The sequence below is a fragment of the Centruroides vittatus genome, unplaced genomic scaffold, assembly GCF_030686945.1.
Source record: "Centruroides vittatus isolate TY-2023 unplaced genomic scaffold, ASM3068694v2 contig_2892, whole genome shotgun sequence".
In the NCBI taxonomy this organism is placed as follows: Eukaryota; Metazoa; Arthropoda; class Arachnida; order Scorpiones; family Buthidae; genus Centruroides; species Centruroides vittatus.
In genome coordinates, this window is record NW_027121840.1 from 163,349 (window position 1) to 191,044 (window position 27,696).

Genomic DNA, 27,696 nt, shown 5'->3' on the forward strand with positions numbered 1-27,696 from the left:
ATCAATCTTTATTAAATAAACATTTCTCAGCGATGGAAGGTGTTTAATGTTTTATTAAGTGTCATTTATTTATCCATAAACCTGGTTTTGGGTTTAAATAAAAGCCTTTTCATTCTTATAATAAAATTCATAGAAAATTATGAAATCGAACTCGAAGGTTATATAACTTTCAATTAAAAAAAAATATTCGACCTCACTGCGATTCGATCTAGCGCTCTTGTAGTGATTGCAATGCCCCTGGTGGTAACATTTGTCTCTAGTTGATTTTAGCTACTAGCGAAGATAGGTAGTCGAAAGACCAGTTAATCTACCGACTCTGGTGGGAGGATGGCCGCTACTGTAATCGACAAAGGCGAATCGAAACCAGATAATATAAGATATATATTTGACACGATGAATTATACATCAGCCTCCGATTCGGATGAAATTGTTAAGGTTTTTGATTCTTTTTTATTATTATTTTAAAATCGAAACTAGGGGGCGTTACCGTTTCGATACACGTGCTATCGATACAGCATGTGATGAATAATTAATTGTAAATAACCAATTTGCATTGAATACAGGAATATAATTTGGTGATAGATATTTTATAAAAGTATATTCAGGATTTGTTAACCAAATGGGTTAATGTTACCTATGGTTCCAAGATGGCGGCTCATCTCTGATTCCAGCAAATAGAAGGGAAACAGTGGGGACACACGTTCTAACCTAACCTAACCTAACCTAATAAATTACCACAATTATTACCAACAAAATTATTAGAATAGGTTAGGTTAGAACGTGCGTCTCCACTGTTTCCTTGCTGGAATCAGACGAGCTGTCATCTTGGAACCATAGGTAACATTAACCAATAAAGGTTCTTTTAAACAAAACCACATATAAAGCAAAATCATATAAACCAATAAATACATTAAAGGATTACGCGAAGAAAAGAACTGGATTCTTGAGACAACTTACATAAAACTCTGTTTGTAAAGAACTCATATCATCTATTATTTCCTATACTGACAAGACAAAGAAACAAAATTTCATATATATACACAGCTTTTTGATTTTTTAATGTAAATTGTAGAATCATAATACTGTATTGTACAAATTGTGCTTGAAAAGTAACTTCATATATCATAGGTAAATAAGTTAAATGAATAAAAACAACAAAACAGATTGTGTGAGCCTTTATTTTTTCTATATTTTCTCTTAAAACTTTAATAAATCCTGTTTAGTTAATGCAATTACAAGCACAATATATTTTAAGAAAAATCTATTTTGTAATGCTTTTTAATTTATATTCTCAGCAAATATTAAGTCTTTAAATGAATAAATATGAAAAAAGTTTTCCTAATAAAAATTTAGTTCCTCATAATTGAACTTTACTGTTGTTTACATGTATTTTTTAAACTTGATCTGTATGTATTAGAAAAGAAATTCATATAGTTTTTAAGAAATTTCATTTATTTTTAAATTCAAACAATTTTTTATTTATAAGAAAATATGAAATATATTCTTTAGTGAAATGTATAAAAATTATTAATATAGTAATGTTGTTAGAATATTATAATATACCAGAATAATTTAAAAAAAAATATAGGCAAATGAATAGAATATTCAGATTTTTATAATAAGGATTGGAGGATTTTGAGTGACAATTAGTTTTTATCAGTTGTAAATGTGAAAGAATTTAATAAGTGTAAAAATATTTTAAATGTTTATGGTATATGTTTGTTTCAATATTATAACTATTCTACTTTCAAAATTCAGTAAATAATGTGAGAAAATTTAGGTGTTGCATGTGTTTTACAAACTGTTTCTCCAAAATTATTGAATTTATGTTAGTGTGAAATTCAAAAACAGTGTTTTATTTCATTGTGATATTGAAAAAAAATTATACAGGCAACATAATAAAAAATATATTTACTTATTTTTATTAATTCATCATACAAATGTGATTTAGTACAAAGTTTGATTATCTTATTTTATACATTTTAATTATTTATTGTTGTGGAAGTTATATATTAAAAGCATCACCAAAATTTGATACATAAATTTGAACAAATTAATTTATTATTCAGTAAAAAAATTGAAAATTTTGGTTTAATTCATAGTTTTTGATGAAAATTATTACTGTTAGTATTAGTAGGCTATTATTATTATTTTAAAATTAATATCTGTTAGTTCTAGTAATTTCTGTTCCAATTGATAAAAATAAGACTATAAAAATGATCATAATGTTAATCATAAAGAAATGATACCATTTCAAAGATTCTGGAAAAAATAAAAGATCAAAATTTAATTATAAAAGATTAAATCTACCTAGTTTTTTATTCCATTGTGTTCAATAATTACTTAATTTTTCTATTAGTATAAAATTAAGCAAATAATAATGTCCATTCTAGAAGTTGTTTTTTTATTTAATGAAGTATTTCATAAGATTTAATAAGAAGTATTCTTATCCATTTAAGAAATGTTTAAGAATTTACTGAAAAAGTGTTTCTTTGAAAAAAAAAGCGATCCATTTTTCAGTGATCTTCAACAGAAGAAATTAATAGCTCTATACTTCAACAATATGATGTTATTTCCTATTGTTGAAAATTACCTTTAGGGCAACCATTAGATCAGCATTAAGGTTTTGCTTGAAGCTGATTTGACTGACTTTGATGATGATGTGGCATTCTACAATGTTTTTATTAGTGAAATTATGATATAATGTATAGGATACTTACGTTTGAGGTTAATAATGCTTCATTAATACTGTTACATTGTATATACATATATACATTGCTGTGCTGCATCATTATATGCATACAGTAATTGGCTCTATAATGATGAAAACTGAATTTTGTTTATTTTTTATTTTTCTACAGGATTGGCTTTCAAGTCACAAAAATACACTTGGATTTTTTATTGATGGCAAGTCACAAGTTCTACATAAACAACAAACTATAAAAATACCACAGCTTTCTGTTAAAGTTCCTGTAAATGTAATCATTCAATGTGAAGAGGATGTTGAAAATGCAATAAACTCATCCCATTTAGCATTTTCTGTATGGAGTAAACTTCCAGGATATACCAGAGCTCATTATCTGAACAAGTATCTATATATTTTCATTTTCATATTAGTTTCATATATTAATTAAGTTTAAATAATAAAATATTAACTTTACAGTTAATAAAATGGTTTATATAACTGTTATTAACTATACATTTAATAAAACAGTTATAAACTTTACAGTTAATAACTTTATTAACACTTATGAATACACTTCTAATAAGGCAACCAAAATATCTATTCTATAAAGGTTTTTTGACTTTCTTGAAGCCGTCCTCAGCTTCTGCAATACATGTTTTAAAATAGAATACAGTAATTTGAAAATTATGACAGTTACACATACTAAATTAGAATACATCTTTGAAATTAAATTTTTAAAATAGAGCCTTAGTTTGGTTCCTTAAATAAACTTTATTTCAGTTGCCTTAAATAAGCAATTTATGAGATTATCAGTAAAACATATGTGAATGAGAGTAAAATGTTGCTATTGGAGGTTGAGTGGGAAAGCAAATGTCAGCTGACATTTGAGTTCTCAAAATAGAAAACTAGTAAAGTTACAGGCGAAAGCCATACATCTATATTCATTACGCCAAATATGTAACACCGAAAAATGAAAAAGCTGACAGATGAGGGGCAAATGCTCAAAATTCATCTCTGCAAATAAAAAAGAAGTTTAAAGAAGGATGTAAAGAAAATCCTTGTGTTTATTATACTACACTTCATTGTGTGATATAAACCAAAGCAGTTCATTAATAAGTGTTGAGATGTTTGTGGTATTGAGTTTAATGGAATTTACAGTCTTTAATAATTTTTTACTTTGAAATTTTTTTGTAGTATGATGTAAGAACTTTATTGAATGTTTTTAGAAGTTATGTCATAATTTCAATAATTTTAAATGAGTCTTTACTCTCTCAAGAAACTTAAAGTGGTTCTCACACTTTGGGATAGGCCTCCTGAATTAGGTTCAAGGCCTTTCTAGAGGGACATGAAAAAATCATTATTATTTGTATTCATTTTTGAGTACAGTTCTTGTAAATGCTCTGTATTTTGTCTAATAGTTTAAATGCAATATAGTATTAAATGTACTCTCAACCTGTGTTTATTTCATTCAATAGCATAACTTTTTTATCAGTTTGTGGCATAACTGTAACTGAGGGTTTTTCTGCATATTATTTTATTAAAGACATTATATTGAATTTTTGGATGGTAAATATACTTGTAAAGGTTTTCAATCTAAACATTGGCTCAAACACATGGTAACAACAAATAGATATGTTCTAATAAGTTTTGGTATTAAAACATGTAAGATATTCTACTAGGAAAATATTGAGTGGATTTGTTGATGATCTTTCTTTAGAATATTTGTCCTCTATTTTGAAATCTTATTTATTAATTTTAAAATCGTATAAATAAAGCTTATTTGCTATATTATTTATAATGTATATATTTTTGAATACAGTCAAACCTGTTTTTATGCGGGGGATAGGGACCGCATTAAAAAAAACGCATTAAAAAAATCTCACGAAATTTTACGAATGGCTGTAAATAATAGTTTTCGCAACACAATTAAAAAAATAATTTTTTTATGCGGTCAACAGGGACCGCATAAAAAAAGTCTCACATAGAAAATAACTCAAAACCGTACGAAATAGAATTTATTGACAACAGACGTCAGCACTTGACTGCATCGTCTGGTCTATCGTCTGTTTTACATATTTTTGTCCAGGTGGTGTTTTGTTGACTTAAAAAGTAAATTATTTCATTTTTCGCATATTCATGCAATAATATTACTATAATAAGTGCATTTATGCTATAATAAGTTTATTTAGCTATAATAAGTCAACGTGAGACATGACGAATCGCACGAGACTAGTCCGCCAACTATACCGCACAAATTAAAAATTCGCATTAAAAAAATCGCACAAATAAAAAATCGCACAATAAAAAGAGCGCATAAAAACAGGTTTGACTGTACTGTGTTATAATGTATATATCAAGTTTAGACTTGTGTTATTCAAAAATTTATTTTATGAGTTTCTTGTTTTTTTTTTCAAGATATCTAATTTATGGTTTACATTGATATTTCAGCATAGCTAAAATAATTCAGGACAGTGTACAGCTAATGACAATTTTAGAATCAATAGAATATGAAAAACCAGTTTATCAGGTGAAAGAACATGGTATCCCTTGCTTGATTCAAAGCTTGCGCTATTTTGCAGGATGGGCTGCTCTGCCAGATGAAATGAAAAGAAAACAAATTGGTAAGAAATTAAGTCATTATTTATTTATTTATTTATTTATATGATTACAATGATTTATATAATTTTTGTGATAATAGGTGTTGTAGCTATAGTGATGGATAAATTTGTTAATCCATTAATGGCTTGTTGGGGAATTGTTCCTGCTTTGGCTATGGGAAATTCTGTTTTGTTAATACCTGACAATATGTATTGTGCAGGATTGTTACTATTTGCTGAAATATGTGCAGCAGCTGGGTAAGTCTTATTTGAAAATACATAGTCATATATTCAGACTCTGATATTAACTTCTAAATCATAGAAGATACAGTTGCAAAATATAAACTTGGAGATTTGTCATTGATTTATCTCCTTTATTTTTTTATGAGCTGACATGACAGCAAACAAGTCAGTTTGAGTACTGATAATCTATGTCTTTGTCTGTTTTTAGAAATTTTAATTGCATTATATTATATTTATATTCACTACTAGGTGTATTAAGAGACACAAGGCTTTTTTACATCTTTATTTCTGGTTCTTCCATATGCCATAACCCAATATGGTTCTTCCATATTGGGTTATGGCATATGGAAGAACCAGAAATAAAGATGTAAAAAGCCTTGTGTCTCTTAATACATAGTAGTGAATATAAATACAAATAAAGAGAAGACATGGTCTCGGAATACATATTTATTGCATTATATTAATGCAGATACCATGTTATTCTGTAATCTGGTTTCTTGAGGAATTTTAATCATTTACTTCAATCTCTGTAATTATCAGATTTTTATTCAACTTGTTTTTGAATCATTGATACTAGTTAGTTACTAAGTGCTCTATACAAGGCAAATTGGCAACATGTGTTACCTTACTCTCATTGTTTACACAAATTACATTGTTTGCTTGTTCTTGATAGATTCCAAGAACTTAGTTCTTGGAATTCATTTGATTCTTGAAAGTTCTGTTCTTAAAATTATTTGATTTAGTCCCAGGTTAATTTGAACAAAGAAAAATATTAACAAAATTGTGTTCATATGTTTACTTCTCATGTGACCTTCATCTGACATGATTTGAAATTGTTCTCAGAATAGTTTGTCATGCTCAGTGATGACAAACTATTCTGAAACAATTTTAATTTTTTGTGTACACAAGCAAAATCATAATTTTATGTTTTATTCAGGTTAAGTTATATTCTTCATACCTGAAAACCTCTTCTGTTTCTGCATTGGACAGATTTTCAGTTTATGGTAAAATTTAACAGAAAATTGCTCATTCCAAAAATTTTTTTTCCTTTAATCAGGTTCCATTTTTTTCAGATTCTGTTTTACTATGATTTGATATATGTGTAATAACATACAATTAATCAAATACTTCATAAAAGTATAAAATATGTACCAGTATAAACAGAATAAAAAGATAGATACATATGTTAGTAAAATAAAAAATAATTAAAAGGAAATGCAGGAGATATGACTAATATTACTGCTGCAGTGCATCTTCTCTATATAACTGTTAATATTTTTTTAAGCATCCAGTATAAACTCTAATCAGAAGAATTTTTACAAACTTATATTTAAGACATTGCTAATACCATGCTTCCATAGAATGAATGATTGTGGTCAATTTAATCATATTAAACTCATTACAATTACTGTTTCATTACTACTTCATTTTAAAAATGAATGCCACAGTGACAAAAATTACATATTTAATATCCTTTGCATGGTTAATATTCGCGTTATTAAAAGTAAATTTTTCATATATTTTTTTTTCATATTTATATAATGTTTAGGCTCACTTCATTATAATTAGACATTGATAAAAATTTTAATTTAGATGGTGTTTATGCAATTCAATTTCCACTGGAGAATAAATTAAATCTATAGGTCCTTGTAAAAGTAATTACATAACTTTTCTTTTGATTATTTATTAATTTCTAGATGCTATCCAGATACTACCTTGGATATTAATATTGAGTGCTTCTAATTGGACTATGCTGATAAAGATTTAAACATTTGGAGTAGTAGTAATAATTAAAAATTATCAATAAAATTCCAAATTTTCAATTGAAAATTGTCTTTAAAATCCAAAAAACATTTTGCAGGTTACCACCTGGTGTAATAAATGTGGTGCCTGGTGATTCGAATGTTTCCAATAAAGTTGCCGCAAACCCAAAAGTCAATAAGATACTCTTTCATGGGTATCCAGATGCAATACAAGACAGAATTGTTAACTTTAGAAATGATTTATCTATTGATATCAGTGGAAGACCAACTGTTATAGTTTTAGATACAGCAGATGTAGATAGTGCTGTGGAAGGAATTATTGAAACAGTTTTATGCAAAGACAGAAAGGTAAATATATTAAATTTTGTAATGAGTAGATTTATAAATTAAATGATATTTATATTTAAAGAGTTATTATGGTGGTGTCAGAGTATTAGTTCAAGAGTCAATTCAAGCTTCTGTAATTGATAAAATAGAAAAACGAAGCAGCAAAGTTAGACTTGGAAATTGTCTTGATAGAACTGTAGATATGTGTGATATTATAAATACATCAACAAATTCTTCTATAATACAATACTTGGATGATGCCAAAAAATATGGAGCTCAAGTAAGTATAAATTTTAAGGTTTTCTGCTAACTGTAATTTTTACGATCTTTTTGTATACTTCCAGATTTTTCAAGCCCCTCCTTCAATTAATAACACAAAGACCATACCATTAACTGTAATCAGCAATATACAAACAGCTACAACTATAGTATCATTACCTGTAAGTATACAGTTAGTCTGAAACTCGTAGTTGTTTATAAATATTATAATAATTTTCTTATAGGATTTTTCAGGACCATTTATTTTAATTTTACCATTTCGTACAGCTTCTGAAGCTGTTATTCTAGCAAATAATAGCAAGTATTTTTCAACAGTCAGTATATGGTCTGAAAAACATAGTTTAGCACTTGAGATTGCTTATCAGTTATCATGTAGTACTGTGTGGATTAATAGTCAGAATTTATTGGATCCTGCAATTAGTTATGGATGCACTATGTATTCTGGATGTAGTCAAGCTGGAGGCAAACAGGTATTTTTATTTTCTAAATTTAATAAATTTAATAAATAAATAACATACTAAGTGTCATTTTTTTAAAAATTTTTAAAAAATTACTATTGAATGATTTCATATAGTATCTGGAATTTCATTTGATAATTTGAATTAGCTGAAATCTGTATATATATATACACACAGTCGACACCCAGATAACTCAACACCGTAGGTTAGTTAGTGAGCTTTCTGTGGGCCCGGCCAACTTACATAGGCAATAATGTTATTAATATTAAAAAACTTGGTTTACTCGACATTGTTTAACTCGTCACCACTGGATAAATCAACATACTTTTTCTGTTTCACACTTTTTAGACGTCTGATAAGTCGACTCCCCCCTGAAAAAATGAATTCACACCACACAGCTTACTGTATGGTGTAAACTCATTTTTTCAGGAGGGAGTTGACTTATCAGAATTCTAAAAAGTGTGAAACAGAAAAAGTATGTTGATTTATCCAGTGGTGACGAGTTAAACGATGTTGAGTAAACCGAGTTTTTTAAGGTTAATAGTATTAATGGCTATGTAAGTCGGCTGGGACCACAAAAAATTGACTACGTAACCGACGAGTGACGAGTTATCCAGGTGTCAACTTATGCAGAGTTGACTGTATACTGTATTACTGTATGTCAAAATATGCATGTTAGGCAAAAGGTATTATATCATTTAACATATCTGCACCAAAAACTCATTGACACCTTGGGGGTTCCTCAATCATCCCTAAAGCTCATCTCTTAAATTAAGCCTGAGCAATTTTTTTGTGTTTTGCAAATAAACCATTTTATTTATTTTTTAATTATAATACTGTATACATATTTATTTAGCTGTCTTTGTTATATTATTTGAAAGAAAACATTAGAATTTACAAAAAAATTTTAGATGTAAAACAAATATCTTTCTTATAAACCTGTATAATTTAAATCTGTTGAAACATTGAAGCTTCTTTGAAAATAATAATAATATTTTTTCAGTTTTATACAGATAACCACAACACTACACTCAGCAAAGACTTAATTAATAAATAAACATTTTTCACCAAGCACCTTAATTTGCTGAGATAATTTATTTCGTTACAAACTAATGTTTTTAACTATTCTATAGGCCATCAAGTTTACATAATTTTTGGAACAACAGTTACAAAATGTTTGAAAATAAACGTCTAAAAATTTAAAATGCAAATAAACACAAAATATAATGGGAAAAATACAAAAGAAAAAAACCACCAAGAAATGTAATACATTAACCTTTCAACAGTGGAACAGTCAGGTGTGGGGAAGAAATGTGGAGAAGAAATGTGGGAAATTTTTAAAGTATATTTTCAAGCGTTTTTTCTCATTACCGTTTCGGAAAAAGATTTTGTAAACAGTTCTGTCTAGTAAAGAAAAGTCTTTTTTTATTGTTACATAATTCATTTTTTATGTGAATTTCTTTTTTGTGGTAGTTTTTGGTGATACCCCCAAAAGAATTTAGCGAGTATAATCATCTCTCACCACTGCCACACGATCGCCTTGGACGATTATAATCGTCCTTCAGTGTTAAGAGGTTAATATAACAAGTAACATAAAAGTATAAAATACAATAATAAAACGTAAGTGAGATAAATTATATAAATATATCAGATAGTGCAAGAAATAATAAATTTAAAATGTTTAACAAATTCCATTAAAATTGTATTTAATATTTGAAACATATTAAATAATAAAATCCATTCTGCAGAAATTTACAAATAAATACAGTTGCAAAAGGGCTTTGTAACTTTTTCTAATAAACTATAAAAAACAAGTTAATAATGATGAAAACTCTGGTTTTGTCAGTAGCTTGCAGGGAAAGGTCTGTCTCAAGTTGTTCCTTCATCAATTGTGGAACTACAGTAGACCCCCCTATAACACGGGTTCATATAACACAGATTCATATAACACAGCAAAAAAATTGCGATTGTGTTCGTATAACACGGTAAAACATCGTCGCCAACTCGTGTCGTGACAGGATTGGTCGAATCTGGACCAATAGCGGACATTGCACAAACCATTGAGTTTAAATGAGCAGCGGACCTACTAAAAACCATTTATTATTTAACAGCCATAAAAATTATATTTATATTAATGATGTCTCCAAAGTTCAGCGAATTTTTCGCAGAAAAATAACTTATCAGGAAACACACGCCCGCCGTTCGACAAGCCGCTCTGCGACGAAAACAAGCTTAAGCAATGGTGTTGTCGAACGGTGCACACTCGGTAAGTAATCCTTCAATTTTTTGCTTATAGCATAGTTTATATGGATTATTCCCAAAAAATTATACGTGATTTGGAAATGTTGAGTCAAATTAGTCTAAAATCGATTAATTTTATGGAAGAAAATCTTTCAAACAGTCGTAGCCCCTAAACTGCACAAGTGCCGGGCTGTGATTGGCTCATGTATTTAAGTGACTCGTACAACACAGAATACATATAACACGGAATGTATCTACCATGTTATAGGGGGTCTACTGTATTTCATTATTACAAACTTTGTTTTTTTTAATAGTTTATTGAAATTTTAGAAAATCCATTCAAATTTTTGGTTTGTATTAACAAAAAATTCAAAATTGATTTCACACAAATAACTTTGTTTGTTCTGTTTAAAGTCTATAATTAATTAAAATTGTAATTTATATAAATTTAGCTCTACATTAATCAAAACATAACACGAAGAAATAAAATATGTTATTAATCGAAAATTTATTCTAGTGAGTAGCATTTTTTCAGTTGAGTACTGAGAAACTTTTTTCCAGAATTTGTGTTCAAATACCAAATTCTTCAAGTACCAAGACACCACTGTATTTTGCTCATCATTTTATGAATGATTGCTTACCTACAGTTAAAAAAAAGTTAATAACACTTAGCTAAAAATGTTTAAATAAATTTTACTAAATACAAAGATCTGTAAAAAGAAAACACAATGACTGTCTTAATGGATAAAGTCTGAAGCAACAATGATGACACCCAGTTAATAGGAAAGCTATCAAGTAAACGTGACAAAAGGCACAAAAGAAATTAAAACATTCAATATTCTAAAATCCACAAACTAATTTTAGACAACATGTAATTACTTGAATAAGAAAAAATATCAAATAACGGAGTTTGCACTTAAAAATTGTGAAATTTTGTACAAACAATTTCCCAAATTCTTGAACTGTGTTAGAATTAAACCAGAAACCGTATTGTATGGGGGATATTTCCAGTTACCAACCGTGTTAGAATGAAACCGTGTTGTGTGAGGGATACCTGTAGTGAAGTTTCTTCCCTAAACTCCATCTCGTCGAGTTGGTTTTCCAGATTAAGCATGACTCAAAATTTTTCTGATGTAGGTTCGGTGAAAGCACACCTCCACACTCAAGATAATCAGTATATATAGTTTATTTACAAAAATGAACATAATCCATTCCTAGACTTTGTTCGCTATCCAAATTGTTTGTTAACCGATTATTGATTTACCATAGGTGTTTATGGGAATTTGATTAATTCGTTCTGGAGACTCCAAAGAATAAAAAATACATACTTTCTTACTATGTTTATTTATATGTAATAATAAAAATACATATATACACAGTCTTGCATTTTTATTAGTCATGTTTTTTCTGTTTGGACAGATTCTTTAACCCCCACAATGTCGATTGCTACTCTCTCTACTTCAGATTTTTCAGAAGTAATTGATAACATTGTAATTGTAGGATCCCCAAGCTTATTAACCTCATTCTCATTTGGATGCCATTTGGATGACTGTTGTTCTGACATCCTCTCACTTCTTCAAAAGATTTTTAACTGCTTGAGTCTTCTTCATTATATCTTTCATAGCTAAGATTGTACGGTAGACCTGTTCAAGCCATACTGCCTAGCACCACCAGACATCACTCTCTACCTTGGCTATTATCTCTTGCTTAGTTTCTAAGGTGAGCATGTTTTTTGACACTCCACTTTTTTTATACTTTATAATATTATCAATGTATTTTTTAAATAAAAAGTTCAGAGAAGCACTTACAAAAATTCAGTGAACAGAAATCTACTAGCATGTGAAAGAATTACGTAAATGTGAGGTCTGAACGAAATTTGAAATTTTGATGTTAAACTGTTAACAAATATCCAATAGGACAGTTGAACTCTCATCTTTAGAAAATAAAAATTGACACAAAACTTAACGAGTGCCCAACAGTCTCGCAAAGACTATAAAAAAATTTTGTCAGAAAGGTAAACAAAAAGCTGGAATTACAATGGAAAGCTTCAAAGTTCAGAGGAATAATATCTGATTGGTATCAGGTTGAGTGTCTTCCGCACTTTGAAAGGTTTTGAATTGTTACCAGGAGACAAGGGAAAACCAATCGGTATTCATTATTTTATGTCGCTTCTTTTGTGTTTGTTCTGTGAAGTGTTTGTTGTCCGAACATAAAAATCTTTTGCAAAAGTGTTCGTTATCCATCCGATTTGTTTGCAGTCCCAACTGTTCGTTAACCGATCACCCATTGTATAAACTATACAAGTTGGAAAACACAGTAAACACAGGATACACAAAGCTCCTCACATACTAGTTTGGCTTTTTGGGAACGATTAAATTCTGGAGAGGCCTCTGTCATCCTGTGGATTGGCTCTACTGCACAGTTTGTCCAGTCTTAGCACTTGCTTGTCCCTGAGATATCTTGCAGAGGACTATACTCCCTTTCTCTCTCTAACCTCAGCGGGCTTTCCAAGTGTCTGAGCTTTCCATGTAAGTAGTCTTGAGTGCTTTTTCTTCTTCTCTCCTGCTTACTCTTCAATTTAAGGACTTTTTGGATGGGAACTCCCGACCAATTACAGATCTTTCCTGTGAACAGCTCTCACTCACTTGGATTGAAGCTTACTTTTGTGTCCACCCATCTCCAATGTGCGTGGTCACCTACTTGTTTACTGCCAGGTGTTTATGACCAGACCACCCTTGAAACCAATTAATGAGGTTGGCACTTCTTTCGTTCCCTTTCCATTTACAAGCCAACACTATACACCTGTATTTGTATTTTTTCAAAAAGAAATTTAAAAATATTTTGTATGAAAAATAGTTTGGAGAAATATTCATTTCAAAATAATAAATGCTATAAATTTATTTTAAGTATTAAAATACAAAGAGTAGAACTGTCTTTATGATATATGTCTTTTATTTTTTTCTAATCAAGTGATTTTATACTTCAATTTAAAATTTTGTATTGTTTTCCAGTTTTTGAGTTTCATTATTCAGTTGTTCTATTTTGGAAATGAGGAGTAAACTTTTTATGAACATTGTTTCTAAACTTTAAAAAATAAATCTGTTGCATTCATTAATATTAATATTAGAAACATTGCATTGATTTCGATATAAGTTCAATTTACTTTTATACTAAATAAAGTATAGAATAATTGATAAGTGCTAATATTTAATTGAAATAATTATTTTAATGTTTTTAAATATGGCAATATTATACTCTACACATTCAAAAATTTCATATTATTTATGAAAAGTTTTTTAATATATAATTGTAAGTTTTGTTTTTGAATTTCTAGGACATATTTCTAGCTTATAGATTTTAATAAATATTTCTTTCATAATTTTAACAGTAACAATAATAAAAATAAAACTTATTTATAAGAGAAACCAAAAAATTCAAATAATAAATGAATTATGTCATTTATTATTTCCTTGATGTATGTAGATTATTAATAAATGAATGTTATGTAGAATTTTTTGCTATTAGTTAAAAATGGTTAAGTATGAAATATATAAACACTGCCCTTCCTATTGACATAAAAAAAGTTAAAATTTGCTCAAACTTCAAAATGTTGTTTTTAAAACATTTGTGATGGCAGTACATTTTATTGGACCATATGCATTACAATTGTCTTGCAAGTATTAATAAAAGACACTTATAATTACTCATGTATTTTTAATTTTTCAGTTAATTCCCTTTGGCTTCTGGATCTGCCACTGCAATCCTTGTCTATTGTAAATAATACTTTAAAGATATGCACAGGGTCTTGTTTTATCATATGCCATGAGCAAATTTTTAAGTTATAAAGTAACTTTTGTCTTTAAATTCATTAATTCTATTACTTTTACCACTAGACACTACAAAATTGTAATTTATTTAAAAATTAAAATTATAATTTATGGTTTGTTTTTTTAAATTAATATTTAACTAATAATAAGTAATGGATCATCAGTGTTGGCGACTTTTTCATTGACCTACTTCAGATAACGTATTTTTGTGAAACGTTGAATTTATTATAATAATTTTAAAAAGTTTTTAATGGTATAATAATGACTTTGCCTATCATTAAAACTAATATTATTGCTGTTAATAATGGCTGGAGTCAAAACTAATCCTGGCCCTCTTCAACATCGCCAGTTGATACAGTTAATATGCAAAGAAGAGGGTGTGGAAGACCTAGGAAGGAATACGCACAGAGTTCTGAAGAAACAAGCCAACTAGTGGATCTTATTAGCAAAGAATATACTTCAGAGGAAGAAATTAGAAATAACAGAAGCATTATGGGTAAATCTAGAATTGAAGATTATTTCGCAACATCGGAGCACCTTGACCAGATAAGTGACAGTGATTCAAGATACTCGTTAAAATCCATCTATAATCTAACTCAGGAGAAGTTTGAATTATTAAATCAAGAAATTCATTCAATTAGACATGATATTAGTTGTGTACAGAGAGATAATATGAAAATTAAAGAAGAAATGGATACGATTGTACAAAAAACTCAGCAATGTGAAGATAAAACAAAGCTTTGCATAAACCTAAAAGGCATGTTTGAGTTTGAGTTGGATAAATTAAACAATGAAAATACCAATAGAAATCTGGTTATTACTAATTTCCCATTTAATACTGATGATTAGCTTCAAGAAATTAAAAAATTTATTAAGGCAGATCTTGACCTAAAGGACATAGAAATAGAAAGCTTAATTCAATTAGGAAAGAGTAGTACGGATTATCAAATGATAAAATTAATAACAGAGTCGGTTAAAGATAGAAACTGAATTCTTAAAAGGTTCTGGACTGTGAGACCAAATATAAGACAAGAGATAAGAAAAACTATCATTAGAACAGATCTATGTTCTAGATCTAGAGCTAGGAGAAAACTACTACTCAATAAAATTAAATTAGAATTCTTATCCAATACCAAAGTGAGAATCAGAGATGACTATTTTATAAATGATGATCTTGTATACACGCTGGATATTAACACAAATGAGTTTATAATAATTAATTTTTTTTTAGGTCAAGCTACCAAATATTCACAAAGAAAGTAATAACAATAACAACAACTGTGCTGCCCGATATTCAGGAAAATAATTTAACTGATAATAATAATTGTAAAAAAATCGAAAAGGAACGGTCCTCGGATAAATATAGTTATATTCAAAATAACAATATTAAGTGTAATATAGAATCAAATTATCTTCAGATTAGTTTTTGGAACTGTCAGGGCCTTAAAGGAAGAATTCAAAAACTATCAACAAAAAATTTCATAAATTCTAATACAATTATTGGTTTGATGGAAAAGTGGATAGAAAACTTAAATTTAATTAATAAAAACTATGTAGAATAAGATAATATCTTGATTTCCAGTGACACTCATCGGTTAAGTAAATTTGGTTGCCCTTCAGGAGGCATACTTCTCATCATAAAGCAAAATTTTGGAGAAATCATATATCAAAATATAATAATGTACTATATACTAGTTATAATAAGAATAAATAATCAACTCAAATCCGCGTGGAACGAATCTTACTTAGGAGTTATTGTAATATATCTCCCTCTTTCGGTTAATAAGAAATCAATATTCATGAAAATCCAACACTGTATTGATAGATGGGCTTTTTCGATACATTTCTGGTTGCTCGGAGGAGACTTCAATTCTCAAATTGGCGAGATGTTGGACACAAAGTTATATTTAAATTATGAAAATATAAACAACATTAGACAGTCTAAAGATAAAATCTTAAACAGTGAAGGCAAAACTCTAGTAGAATTTGTTTACAAAAACCAACTTATTATACTTAATGGTAGAATGAGAGGTGATGTTCCAGCAGAATTGCACATTTGAGATATGGACACATACATATCTCAAAATAGGAAATCAATCGTAGATTTCATTATATGTTCCAAGACGTTAATTGAACATTGTCAGATTTTAACAAAAAAAGAAAGATAATAAGTAATAAACATGTTAAAAGTAATGCATACAAATATGTACTGTAATTGATTTGTATTTAGAATTAATTTATATAGTTTATATTTTAATTTCCAGAGTTTAAAAATTCCTAAATTTGTTTAGATTGGTTTACAGAAAATGAATGTATTTAAAATATTTTTTATATGATATGCATATATGATTTTTACTCTTAGGCAGTCTTAGAATTTACTATACCTACATGGCAGACTGGTAAACCATTTCAGGAAGTCAATTTTAATTTGGATTTTGGAAAGAAATCAAATATCAAATCTGAAATGTTTAGTAAAGATCAAACTTCTTCAACAGTTCAACATTCAAAGTAATTTCATGTTTTTACTTGTTATTGTCTAATTATTATGTATTTATTTATATAATACAGTACTAATTTATATAATAGCTAAATTATCAGAATATTGTACTATAATTTTTTTATTTTTTTAAGTATAATGCTATTTCTTAGCGAGTTATTTTGCCAAAGTAATATTTATGTTGGTTAATATGAAATAATTTCTATAGTTTAGGTCTTGGGCATAAGTACCAGCTGTATTATGATGGAAATCAAAAGAAGCCAGCTAAACAGACATATTATGCAGTTTTGAATAAAGATAAGAATATTATTGCATATCTTGCAGAAGCGAATGCAAGTGATGTATGTAATGCCATTCAATCTGCAAATTCTGCATTGTGTGGGTAAGGTATTTTTAGATTGTTTTTCTTAATTCTTTATATTTTTATAACCTTAAAATTTTATTAGGTGGAAAAGCAAAAGTGGGCAAGATAGAGCACACATTATGTATAATATTGCTAAAAATTTAGAATTAAAAAGTGATGAATTTAGTAAATTGATATCAGAAATGACTAGTGGATCATTTGAAGAAAGTTCAAAGGAAGTGCAATTGGCAATTCAAAGACTATTTAATGCAGCTGCACAATCTGTTAAGCACAAAGGTGTTGTTGGCAGTAAGTAGTTTTAACAGAAAATATATTTTATTACATTGTTGAACAAATATATTTTTTAATGGTTTTTCATTTTAATTTTTTTGTTTGTTTTAATGCAGAACACTTTATTTATGGGTACTGTACTACAAATCGCAGAACCATTGGGTGTGATAGTCATTATATGTCCAGATATAAATTATCAATCATTCCTCTCTTTTATTTCATTAATTTCACTTGCCATTGCCATGGGAAATACAATCGTTGCAATTCCAAGCCAGTCTGGTTCATTATCAGCAATTAAAATGCATCAGGTAATAAAATTTTGACATAATACTTATATTGATTTTGAATAATTGATTCCTTTTCTATTTTAGATTTTTAATAACTCGGAAGTACCAAAAGGAGTAATAAATATTTTAACAGGAGATCAAGATCACTTAACACACTGTCTAATTGAACACCGGAATATTCATTCTATTTGGTATCATTCCAGTTCGGCAGAAGGTGCTGCATTTGTTAAACATATATCAGCTACTAGTAATAGGCCTTTCTGGATAGGATATCATCCGAAACGTGATTGGAATAACAAGGAACAAGGACAAGGAAAAGAATTCTTATATCACTGTTTAAAGTATAAATCAATTTGGTTACCTGTTGGAAACACTTTTGAATAGAAATATAAAATATTTTCCTAGAGTATTAAAACAAATTTAAAAATAATTTGATAGAAATTATATATTTTCTGTGAAAATAGAAGTTTTATAAATAATAATATATATTTTTTAAATTGTCAATTAAAACAATTATGAAATGTAATGTTTTATCATTTTGGAATATGTTCAGAATCATACTATTACAAAACTAATATATCAAAGCTAAAATAATGAAGAAAAATGAAATCCTAGAATGGATGGGCAACCATTGCAAACCTGGGGGGTTGGGAGACAATTTTTGCCTTAGATTTGGCGACTGTGATGTAAAAATTGTTTCAAAAACCAAAATGTTGGCAGAATATTATTTGGTGCTTTTTAAATATTGAGATAACCTTTTCAAAAAAAAATCCATATATATGTACACTTTAGAAACCCAATAAATTCTTTACGTAACAAGAAAAAAAGTACGAAAAGATATTAGATATTTATTAAAGTGGATCCTGGGCTACATGGCTGAAAAGAGGTTGGCGTGCCACGTTTGGCACATATGCCAAGGGTTGCCTACCTGTCCTAGAATACATCATAATTCTCTAAATCATACATATATAGAGCATGACAGGTATTTAAACGATTGTATTATATTACAAAATATTTTAAAAGTATTAAAAAAATTATTTAATTCATTAAGTTTAATTATTTACAGACAAATTCGCCCAAGTAGGGATCACCATCCATTAGTTTGTGTGTTCCAGACGATACATTTCGGCGACCGACCTTTCTTTTTAGGCTACGAGCCGTCGAAAAAAGCTAAAAAGTCCTTTTTAAAACATAAAAAAGTTTCCAATTAAAAATAAAATATTTTCTAAAATGGGCGAATTTGTCTGTAAATAATTAAACTTAAAAATAAACATCGGACGAAAAAATATTTAATTCATATTAATAGTACATAAATATTTTAATCAATGTTCCAAAAGCAGAATGGCATAAGAAATCATCCCGAATCCATGGAGTATTTTCAAGATTCAATGGACCAGAAAAAATGGACTCTATTCAGAGTCGTCAGACCATTTTCTATGTATCGAGTGAGTGAAATCTAAAATCTATTGGGAACAGTTTGAAATATTTAGTGGTTTACAAGAATATGAGATTGAAACCGAAATACGGACAATACATTGAATTTGACCGCAACAAAGTTTATTCAGATCATTTCATCGAAGGAACGTTTTCATAATTAAACTTCAGAAAAAAGAGAAATTGACTAGATCCGTCAATGAAATATTCAGAGTCATATTTTTGGACATTTAAGGAATTGACTTTTCAAATAAATGCAATTCTGCACATCGTTTTAATTTAATTTTGCAGAGCTTATCTCTTCAAAAGGAAAGGAAAAGAACTGGAGGATTTAGGAGGAAATAGGTGAAAATAGAAATTAAAACGTTTTACAATTGATGAAAGGCAGTGGCATAGCTACAGTTTGAACCGTCCGGGCGGTCTGTCAATTGTCGCCCTTCCTTTGGGATAAATACATAATACACATAAAACCTATTTAGACAACATTTTTCAATGACAGTCATATAGTGAGATTTATTTATGAAAAAATAGATATACATAGAAATATAAAAATATATATTAGGAACTGTACTGTAGTGTTCTATACATCCTATTTCAATCCTCTTATTTGAACATAAACATGTCAGAAAGTCAGTCAAAATATTATTGTAACATAGAAATTAACTTTAATGTAAGTTAACAGAAAAATTTTCCTTTGTAATAACTTCATTTATTTTCGACTCATTTCTTCGATAAACTCTTTTTCTATAAACATAATTTCGATTTTTAAAATACAGTATAAACATTTTCGGAATAAAAGATTATCATTAATTTTTACACAATTTTAAAAATATTGTCACAGTTGTTTGAAGTTATAGAAACACTTCATATGTAGAGCATATAAAAATATTTGATTTTTTACAAAAACAATACTTTCTGGAAAATGATAACGTGATATTGAATAAATTATTTTCAATTTTAAGTTTTTTATAAGACAGAATTTTTTGTGCGTGATATGCCTTTCACAGATGTCTTTATACGCTTTTGGCATATTTATATCCTAAAATTGTTTTAAAATGTTAGCATTTTAGTCTGCTGGACTGAAAAGGATTAACTTATGCTTAGAAAACTTGCAATTTCTTTGAAATAAAAATAAATTAGAGTTAGTCGTGTAAAGAATTTTATATTGCATTTTCGAACATGATTTTATTGCGTTTATACCTGATATGGAATTAAAGACATTAGCGAGGTTGAGGCCGAAGTTTTAAACGCGAAAACGTGTACGTCGGACGTTGAGCGCCGCTTTCCTGTAAACCTAGAAGTTTGGCAATGGCGTTTGGAAAGTCAGTGGAATCCATGCTCGACATTTCAAACGCCATTGTCAAACTTCTATGCTTACAGGAAAGCGGCGCTGACGTACACGTTTTCGCGTTTAAGACTTCGGTCTCAACCTCGCTATTACATTCAAATTCGAGTAGAAATAATTAGTAATACGTTTGATTATTTAAATAAAACTCATCAAAATTTCGTTTAATTTGTGTTTTGATGGGTAAAATTTACAGAAATATACAGAAACATGTAAACTTTTATTGAAAGTTATTTCGGATGATCTATAATATGACCTAAATATGTGACTCAGATAGAAAATAATTTTCGAAATACTCTAATATTAGAAACGGAAGTTTTTAACTTTTTATTTCTGCCTGAATTAATCTTCGATTTTTTTTTTAAATAACAATTACACTAAAAGATATTAAAAATCGTTTAAAAGAAAAATCTTATTCGAGAAATATTTCTTTAGTTATTAAATATTTAATTAATAATTTAAATTTGGGAATATATTTTTATACGTAAATTCTTTGGATATGTATAATAAAACCAATTAATTGAGGAAACAGAGGATATCTTTGTCTTCACGGATCAGATTTTGTAGATTGTATTCGTGCATCCGTTTATAGATTGTTCGATAAGGAAGGAAATATATTACGCAAAATGTTTATTTTTATTCGAATAATCGACTAAAATTCTGCATCAAAATTATAATAATCGAGATAAAGACATTATAAATGAATAGTTACAAATTTATTATTAAATTTCCTAAGTTTCAATTTCATATTGCAAAAATAAAAAACGAAACCGATAGTAGATCAAATTACATTAATTAGTACAGAATAAAATCTACATACATATAAAGGAATGAGCATCGAAAAATGTTATGCATGGCCAAATAGAGTCAGAGTTTCATCTATGATTAGTAGAATACACATCGTAATCTGTATTCTGTTAAAGTGTCAGCGAAAATAAACAAAAAAATAAATTATAACACAACATTAAAACAGAGAAAAATTACAAAATAAATGAAAAAGTTAAGTTACAATATATTTTACAATAAAAGGGAGTCTTCAAACAAGAGGAGATTAAATATTTATGAATCAATGAATCGAAAAAATTCTAAAACATTTTGCGTATTATTTTACTTTTTTATGGTTTTTAAAATTTTTATAACTGTTGGTAATGTCGAAATGATTATCTGATTTATTTCAGTTGATAAATCAATTGATTAATTGAAGCAGATCATTGTTACATGCTTAATAGCAAGTAGAAGAAAATTATATGACCGTGTGGTGGTTCGTTGAGAAGGGCTTGTAAATCCGCGAATGCACGTTACAAGTATAAACACAGAGACTGATACACAATTAAAAGTCTTTTTATTTCCCTTCCGGAACAAGGTTCTTTCCTTTTCTAATTTTACAAAGGATCCCAACTGGAACAACTTCACTGAGGGAAGGGGGGCGCCAAGTACCAAGAATCACACCCGCACTGGTAACAAAAACTTTTTTTTTTTTTTTTTTTACACCCGACTTAAAAATAAACTTATATTTACCTTAAAACTAAAAAGGAAAGGGGAAACAGATAGATTTAGGAAAGAACGAAAGTGGATAGAATTAGATGGAAGGTACCCGGGTCTACGATGATCGGTGTTTTCGCTGGAGTGTATTTTCGCAATGGCAGTCGCTTTCCTCTCTTTTTCTTGTTCGGCTGTCTGCCCTCGACGTCTTTCGATTACCTCGGTTTTGTGTCTATTTTCCCTTGGCCTCGACGGTCCTGTAGCCTCCTTTCGACTTTTTTCGTTCCTGGTCGATCGCTGGCTCACACTTCAGTCCTTCTTGAGGTCCAGTAGAAAAGTGTCCCTTGATCACCACTTAGCCTTCAGGGCGTCCTCGCCTTCTTTTGTTCTTACTTAGGAGGGGTAATCCTGCCCTCCAGCAATAACGGTCAGGTTATTTAAACAAAGGAGAAAGGAACGGAAATAAGAGAATAGAATGAAGGAAGAAGGAAGATAGAAAATAAATATATATATATATATGTATTTACAACTTATGAATTAAACAAAAATATACAAGAAAACAATATGGCTGACGGCCACAACCGTTTATAGTTATAATGAAACGTCTATAGTATATTTTTAACATATCATTAATGTAAGAATCGTTTCTGCGACGAATAAATAATTTGTAACTGTGCAGCACTACACGTTTTTTAAACAAACTTCGGATGTTACCAATTTTATCATTCATGTATATGAGAGAGACTGGTTGTGTATATTACAACACATATATCTGCCTTATATAATTATTTTGCATAATCAGAAGTCTATTAATCACCATCTCAGGTCCTGTGCGAGAAAATTATGACGCCATAACTTAAGTTTGTGCCGTCTCACATACTGCTCTAAGAGCCGATTATAAAAATTCTCCAAATACTCAAGTTAATGAAGTATTGAATTTCTGAATATTTAGTCAACCGGAATACTATGTTTATCATCGACAAATACGAAAGTTTCAAAACCCAATAACTAATTTTGATTTAAGTAAATGATAATTTTAATCAACTTTTGTATCTTAAATGTTAGTAATTTCGAAGCATGTCGTGTTAGGTGCGGATTTATCCGTAGTTATTTTCAGTCTCGTTGACATAAATACTGAGAAATCTCTGATAAGGTATGCTTTTCATTTAAGTTTTAGAAAGGTTATAATGCTCCTAAGAAAGACATTTTTAACTATTGTTACTTTTTTCACGATTGTGGATCGTAAAAGGGAGAGCGGTAAAACGTTCGAAGATGAATATGACTATATTATCGGTGAGCATTTTGAACTTTCATTGATTATAATTCATAACATCAACTTTAATAGACATAATTTATACTGCATTAGTCGAGAAAGGGGATATGCGATTTCAGATTTGCAATGAAATCAATAGACTACTAAGGTATTCGACTTTTGTATTTTAAAATTCCATATAATGCACAAAATGTCTTTTTAATCGTACTTGATCAATTAAATATGCAGTAAGTTACAACTTAGTCTATAACATACAGGCATACGGTGTTTTCGTATATCGATTAAGTTTAAAAATAGAGGCAAGAAACAATGGAAACACCTGTATGCATTTTACTGTGTGAATTTCAAAATCAGTTTTGCATTATCAGTTTTTGCTCATACAGAGCATTACAATCTTTGCATCCCCAATTGCTACAGCATTATCAGAATTAAATACGTGAGTCGACTGAAGATGAAGTAAGCAAAATCAGCATATAATCCAATTTAATTTATTTTATCTCACCAACTTTATCATTGCATGTATTTGCTTTGGTAGTAGAATGTAGCTCCCAACCGTGTATACTAACGGCCAAAGCCGACTGTGCTGGCAGAAGAATATTTGGGTAACATTTCTCTAAATAGTGTTATTCTCCAGGGTCATCTTAGATACACATTTTTCACTTCATGCTATCACTGCATTGCTCAGTAAAAACCAGTGGCGTGCCGTGACATTTGATGACAGGGAAGCTGTGTTCCTGTAAGAAGCCGACTTCCAGGGGCAATCAGTTAATTGCGCGTCAGTGATGGTCTAGGGCAGTGGTTCTTAACCTTTTTATACTCGCGGTCCACCAAATATTTCATAATTTTTTGTGACCCCCATTTTTTAATAATAATTTATATTTGATAATTTGATAATTTATCTATAATAAATTGATTTTTTTATTATTGCTTTATTTTTTATATAATAAATGTAAATCATAACTTTATTATTTCATTATCTATTTAAATAACATTCAAACTTCACAATTAAACATGAAAACTCATTAATTTTTAACAGAAAATAAAATAAGAAACATGTCGATAAATCGATCCAATGTCCATGCTAAAACTAAACTAAAACTAAAACGCCCACTTGTGGTAAGGATTTTGCATATCTTTTGCAAAAATATTTAAATTTTCAAAGCCTACTATTTTTCTCTAATTATTTTTAAAATTCCAAGCATTAATAGTTTCTTAAAATTGCTTTGGAATAAAAGAAGTAAATACTGCGGTGTAAGTAGCATATTTACATTTATTTCTTCTGTACTAACAAAGTTGTATGTAGGAAGAAATACAAAATAAATAAATAAAAACTAAATAGGAAAACTTTATCTTTCTTATTTCACTTTTCAATACGATATTCGGATTATACATCAATTTTCTTTTTATTATATTCTGAAGGAAATTTTGCATAATTTGGCGGCCCCGGCAAACTTCTTATGGACCCCCAGGGACCGCGGCCCCCTGTTACGAATCACTGGTCTAGGGTCCATCCGTATTCATTTGTTCGATAAGCCAGTAAAAACTGTAGACTTCTCTAAATGTATTTTTAATATCACAATTACATTCTGAATCGCTAGCCACGATATAAGGGCTAAAATTAAAAATAAATTATAAAAACTTACTCGGTGAAATAAAATGTGCGATGGATATATATACCTGGTATCAATGTATTGTTCGATTGTATTAATATACTTTTAAAGAAAATTATAATTAAAATATAGCTTTGTAAAGAAACGTACATAAAAATAACATAAAATATTCTTTACTTTTTAAATCTTAAAACAATCCACTTAGTCAAATATCTTGATACGAGTAGCTAATGGATGGAACTAGTGACTGTCCAGGTAGGTGTGTAGTGAGTGTGTGCGTGCCAAATCCCGAGGGTGCCGATACCGGTCAATGTCAAATGCCTCTTTTGTCGCATCACTAGTATATCTCAAAGGACGCCACAGGGCTGTTGTAAATTTTAAACGTTTCTCACCGTAGCTGTAAAAATCTAACTATGTTAAACTTAATAGTCATTCGTTTTCTAACTAATTCGTTTTAATACCAGGTGTACACGGAAATCAGTTTCCCACTGTACTGAGCGAGTGATTGGTTCTGTTAAGCTTTTGTTGAAGTAAAATTCTGGCTCTTTCAACAGGGTTTTATTTATGTCCCCATTCCCTAATCTCTTAATTATTTAGTCACTTCTTAAGTAGAAATAAGTCGAAACCAGTTACTTTGTACCTGAATATCTGTAGTCTTGGGAAAACAGTGGAAAGACAAATTTTTATGACAACGGATATATAAATCGTAAATTTAAGGAAAATAAATTCTAGAGCTTTTTTTTTGTACCATTGTATGTACTGTACGTCTCATTCATTAAATTTGGTTGTAAATGATGCTGCCAAAGTAACAGTTAATTTTTAACACTGTACTAGAATTGTACACGTTTTTTCTGCATCTCCTTACAGATGGGACATACTAAATCGTAATATCACCGGTTTAACATTGAAATCCGTAAGTAATATAAGATGGGAGAGCGGAATAAACGCAGAATAAATATATCAAATATTTTAATGGAGTTTTTTTAAACTTCTGTCAACTATACAGAACTATCATAAAAACGTGCCAGTAAACTCCTATCGGTTGGGTTGTTATAAATCTAGTCTAGGGTGGGCAACCCTTTTTATAACATGGGCCAGAATAAATTTTACGTTTTTTTCCGCGCCGTAGTAGTTAATTGACGCCTTCTTGTGACTCGTAATTTTTTTAGTCTGCAAATATGAAATAAATAAATAAAAAGTTAATTACTACATTTATTTCTCTTATCGTTTTCGAAAATTACAAAGAATTGGAAAAATAACTATTAATTAGTTATTTTTCCAATTTAATAATCTATTAAAGATCTCGCGGGCCAGATAGAAACTTTTCGCCAGCCGTAGCTGACCCGCGGGTTGCCCGCCGTTGATCTAGTCTGCTCGTGATTCACATAATCGGGCGAGGGTGGCCAGGGCCGGATTTTAGGCGATTGGAGCGATTGGTGCTAATCGGGCCCCGCGTTTGAAGGGGCCCCGCATCACGTCAAAATTTATATATTTAAAAATAGTACATGTTACAAAAATAAATATCTAGGTATATTATTATTTAAAAAAACCCAACATATTTCAATATGTAAATTAACAGTTAATTAATTTTGTTATCTAAACTTTGAGGGGCCCCGCAAAAAAAATCAATCGGGCCTCGCACCTATTGGATCTGGTGCTGAGGGTGGCCGAATATCTAGCAGGCGGCTAACAGCCCACAACCGCTCCGGGATATAAAGTCGCGTACTCTTTACGCGTGTGTCGCTTCTACCAGCTAAACCGTGACGTTTGTGCTATGTAAAGCGCATGCGCCAATGCCTATAATCTGGCTGCTTGGAAGTTGACAGGCAGGCGGATAACAGCCCACAACCGCTCCGGGATATAAAGTAGGACTCTTTATGTGTGTGTCGCTTCTACCAGCTAAACCGGGTGAGGTTGGTGCTCTGTAAACCGCATGTGACAATGCCTATATAATCTGGCTGATTGGAAACTGACCCGGTTTCGACACTCCTTCCGCCACCGAATTATTCGAATATACAATAGCAATCTTATCGTTTTTTTTACATGTAGTATAGAAATTTGTAAAAGATACATAATGCAGTTATAATAAAATATTAATTTTAATTAATTCAAAGTACGTTAAAATATGAAAATTTATATTTTATAAAATTCAAGGGAAGGTCATTGAAAGGTGGAATCAGGGTCATCTTAGATACACATTTTTCACTTCATGCTATCGCTGCATTGGTCAGTAAAAACATTAACGGATAGGTTAGAAATCAGATACTCAGCAGCCAACAACCTAAGGTTATTCTGTTAAATGTCCCGGGCGACGCTGTCATCAGTGCCTTCATAGAGGAACTCCACATCCAGAACGTTTCAATAAATACTACACACACACTCCAGGAATTTCAAGACTCTTGCCATGTTCTAAACAAAATAAACTGCAACACGACAGTCACTTCTAGATTACACGTTGTCCTTCAGGTAACACCTAGTATCAGGAACGCGATAATTCAACAACAGTTATGTAAGAGTCAGACTTTGACAAAAATTTTGAGAGAAAATTCATTTTTTGTCTTTCAAAGTTCCAGAAAAAAACAAAAAAGAGTTGTCTTTCAATTTTATTACCGGAGGATGATTTCATCTCTCTCCCCGGAGTCGTTTCCTTTCCTAAGGAACTCATCGAATGTGTCACTAAAAACTAATAACAAAAATTCATTATTGGTGCAAA

At 29.6% G+C, this 27,696-nt stretch overlaps 2 protein-coding genes across 2 annotated transcripts in view; both read left to right on the forward strand.

Moving 5' to 3' along the window:
- The first annotated feature begins 325 nt into the window (after positions 1-325).
- On the forward strand, positions 326-18,365 carry LOC136972287 (aldehyde dehydrogenase family 16 member A1-like). Its single transcript, XM_067266843.1, has 13 exons — positions 326-435; positions 2,862-3,088; positions 5,135-5,307; positions 5,385-5,541; positions 7,388-7,637; positions 7,699-7,896; positions 7,961-8,056; positions 8,120-8,365; positions 16,784-16,929; positions 17,127-17,300; positions 17,365-17,563; positions 17,669-17,860; positions 17,924-18,365. Exons 1-13 carry the CDS (start codon positions 328-330, stop codon positions 18,221-18,223), a joined length of 2,466 nt encoding a protein of 821 aa, XP_067122944.1. The 5' UTR covers positions 326-327; the 3' UTR covers positions 18,224-18,365.
- Positions 18,366-18,814: 449 nt separating this feature from the next.
- Positions 18,815-27,696, forward strand: part of LOC136972288 (glucose dehydrogenase [FAD, quinone]-like) — a 31,302-nt gene continuing 22,420 nt past the window's right edge. Inside the window, exon 1 of the mRNA XM_067266844.1 lies at positions 18,815-18,821. Within this exon, the coding sequence (XP_067122945.1) occupies positions 18,815-18,821 (7 nt within the window). The remainder of the gene's footprint in view (positions 18,822-27,696) is intronic.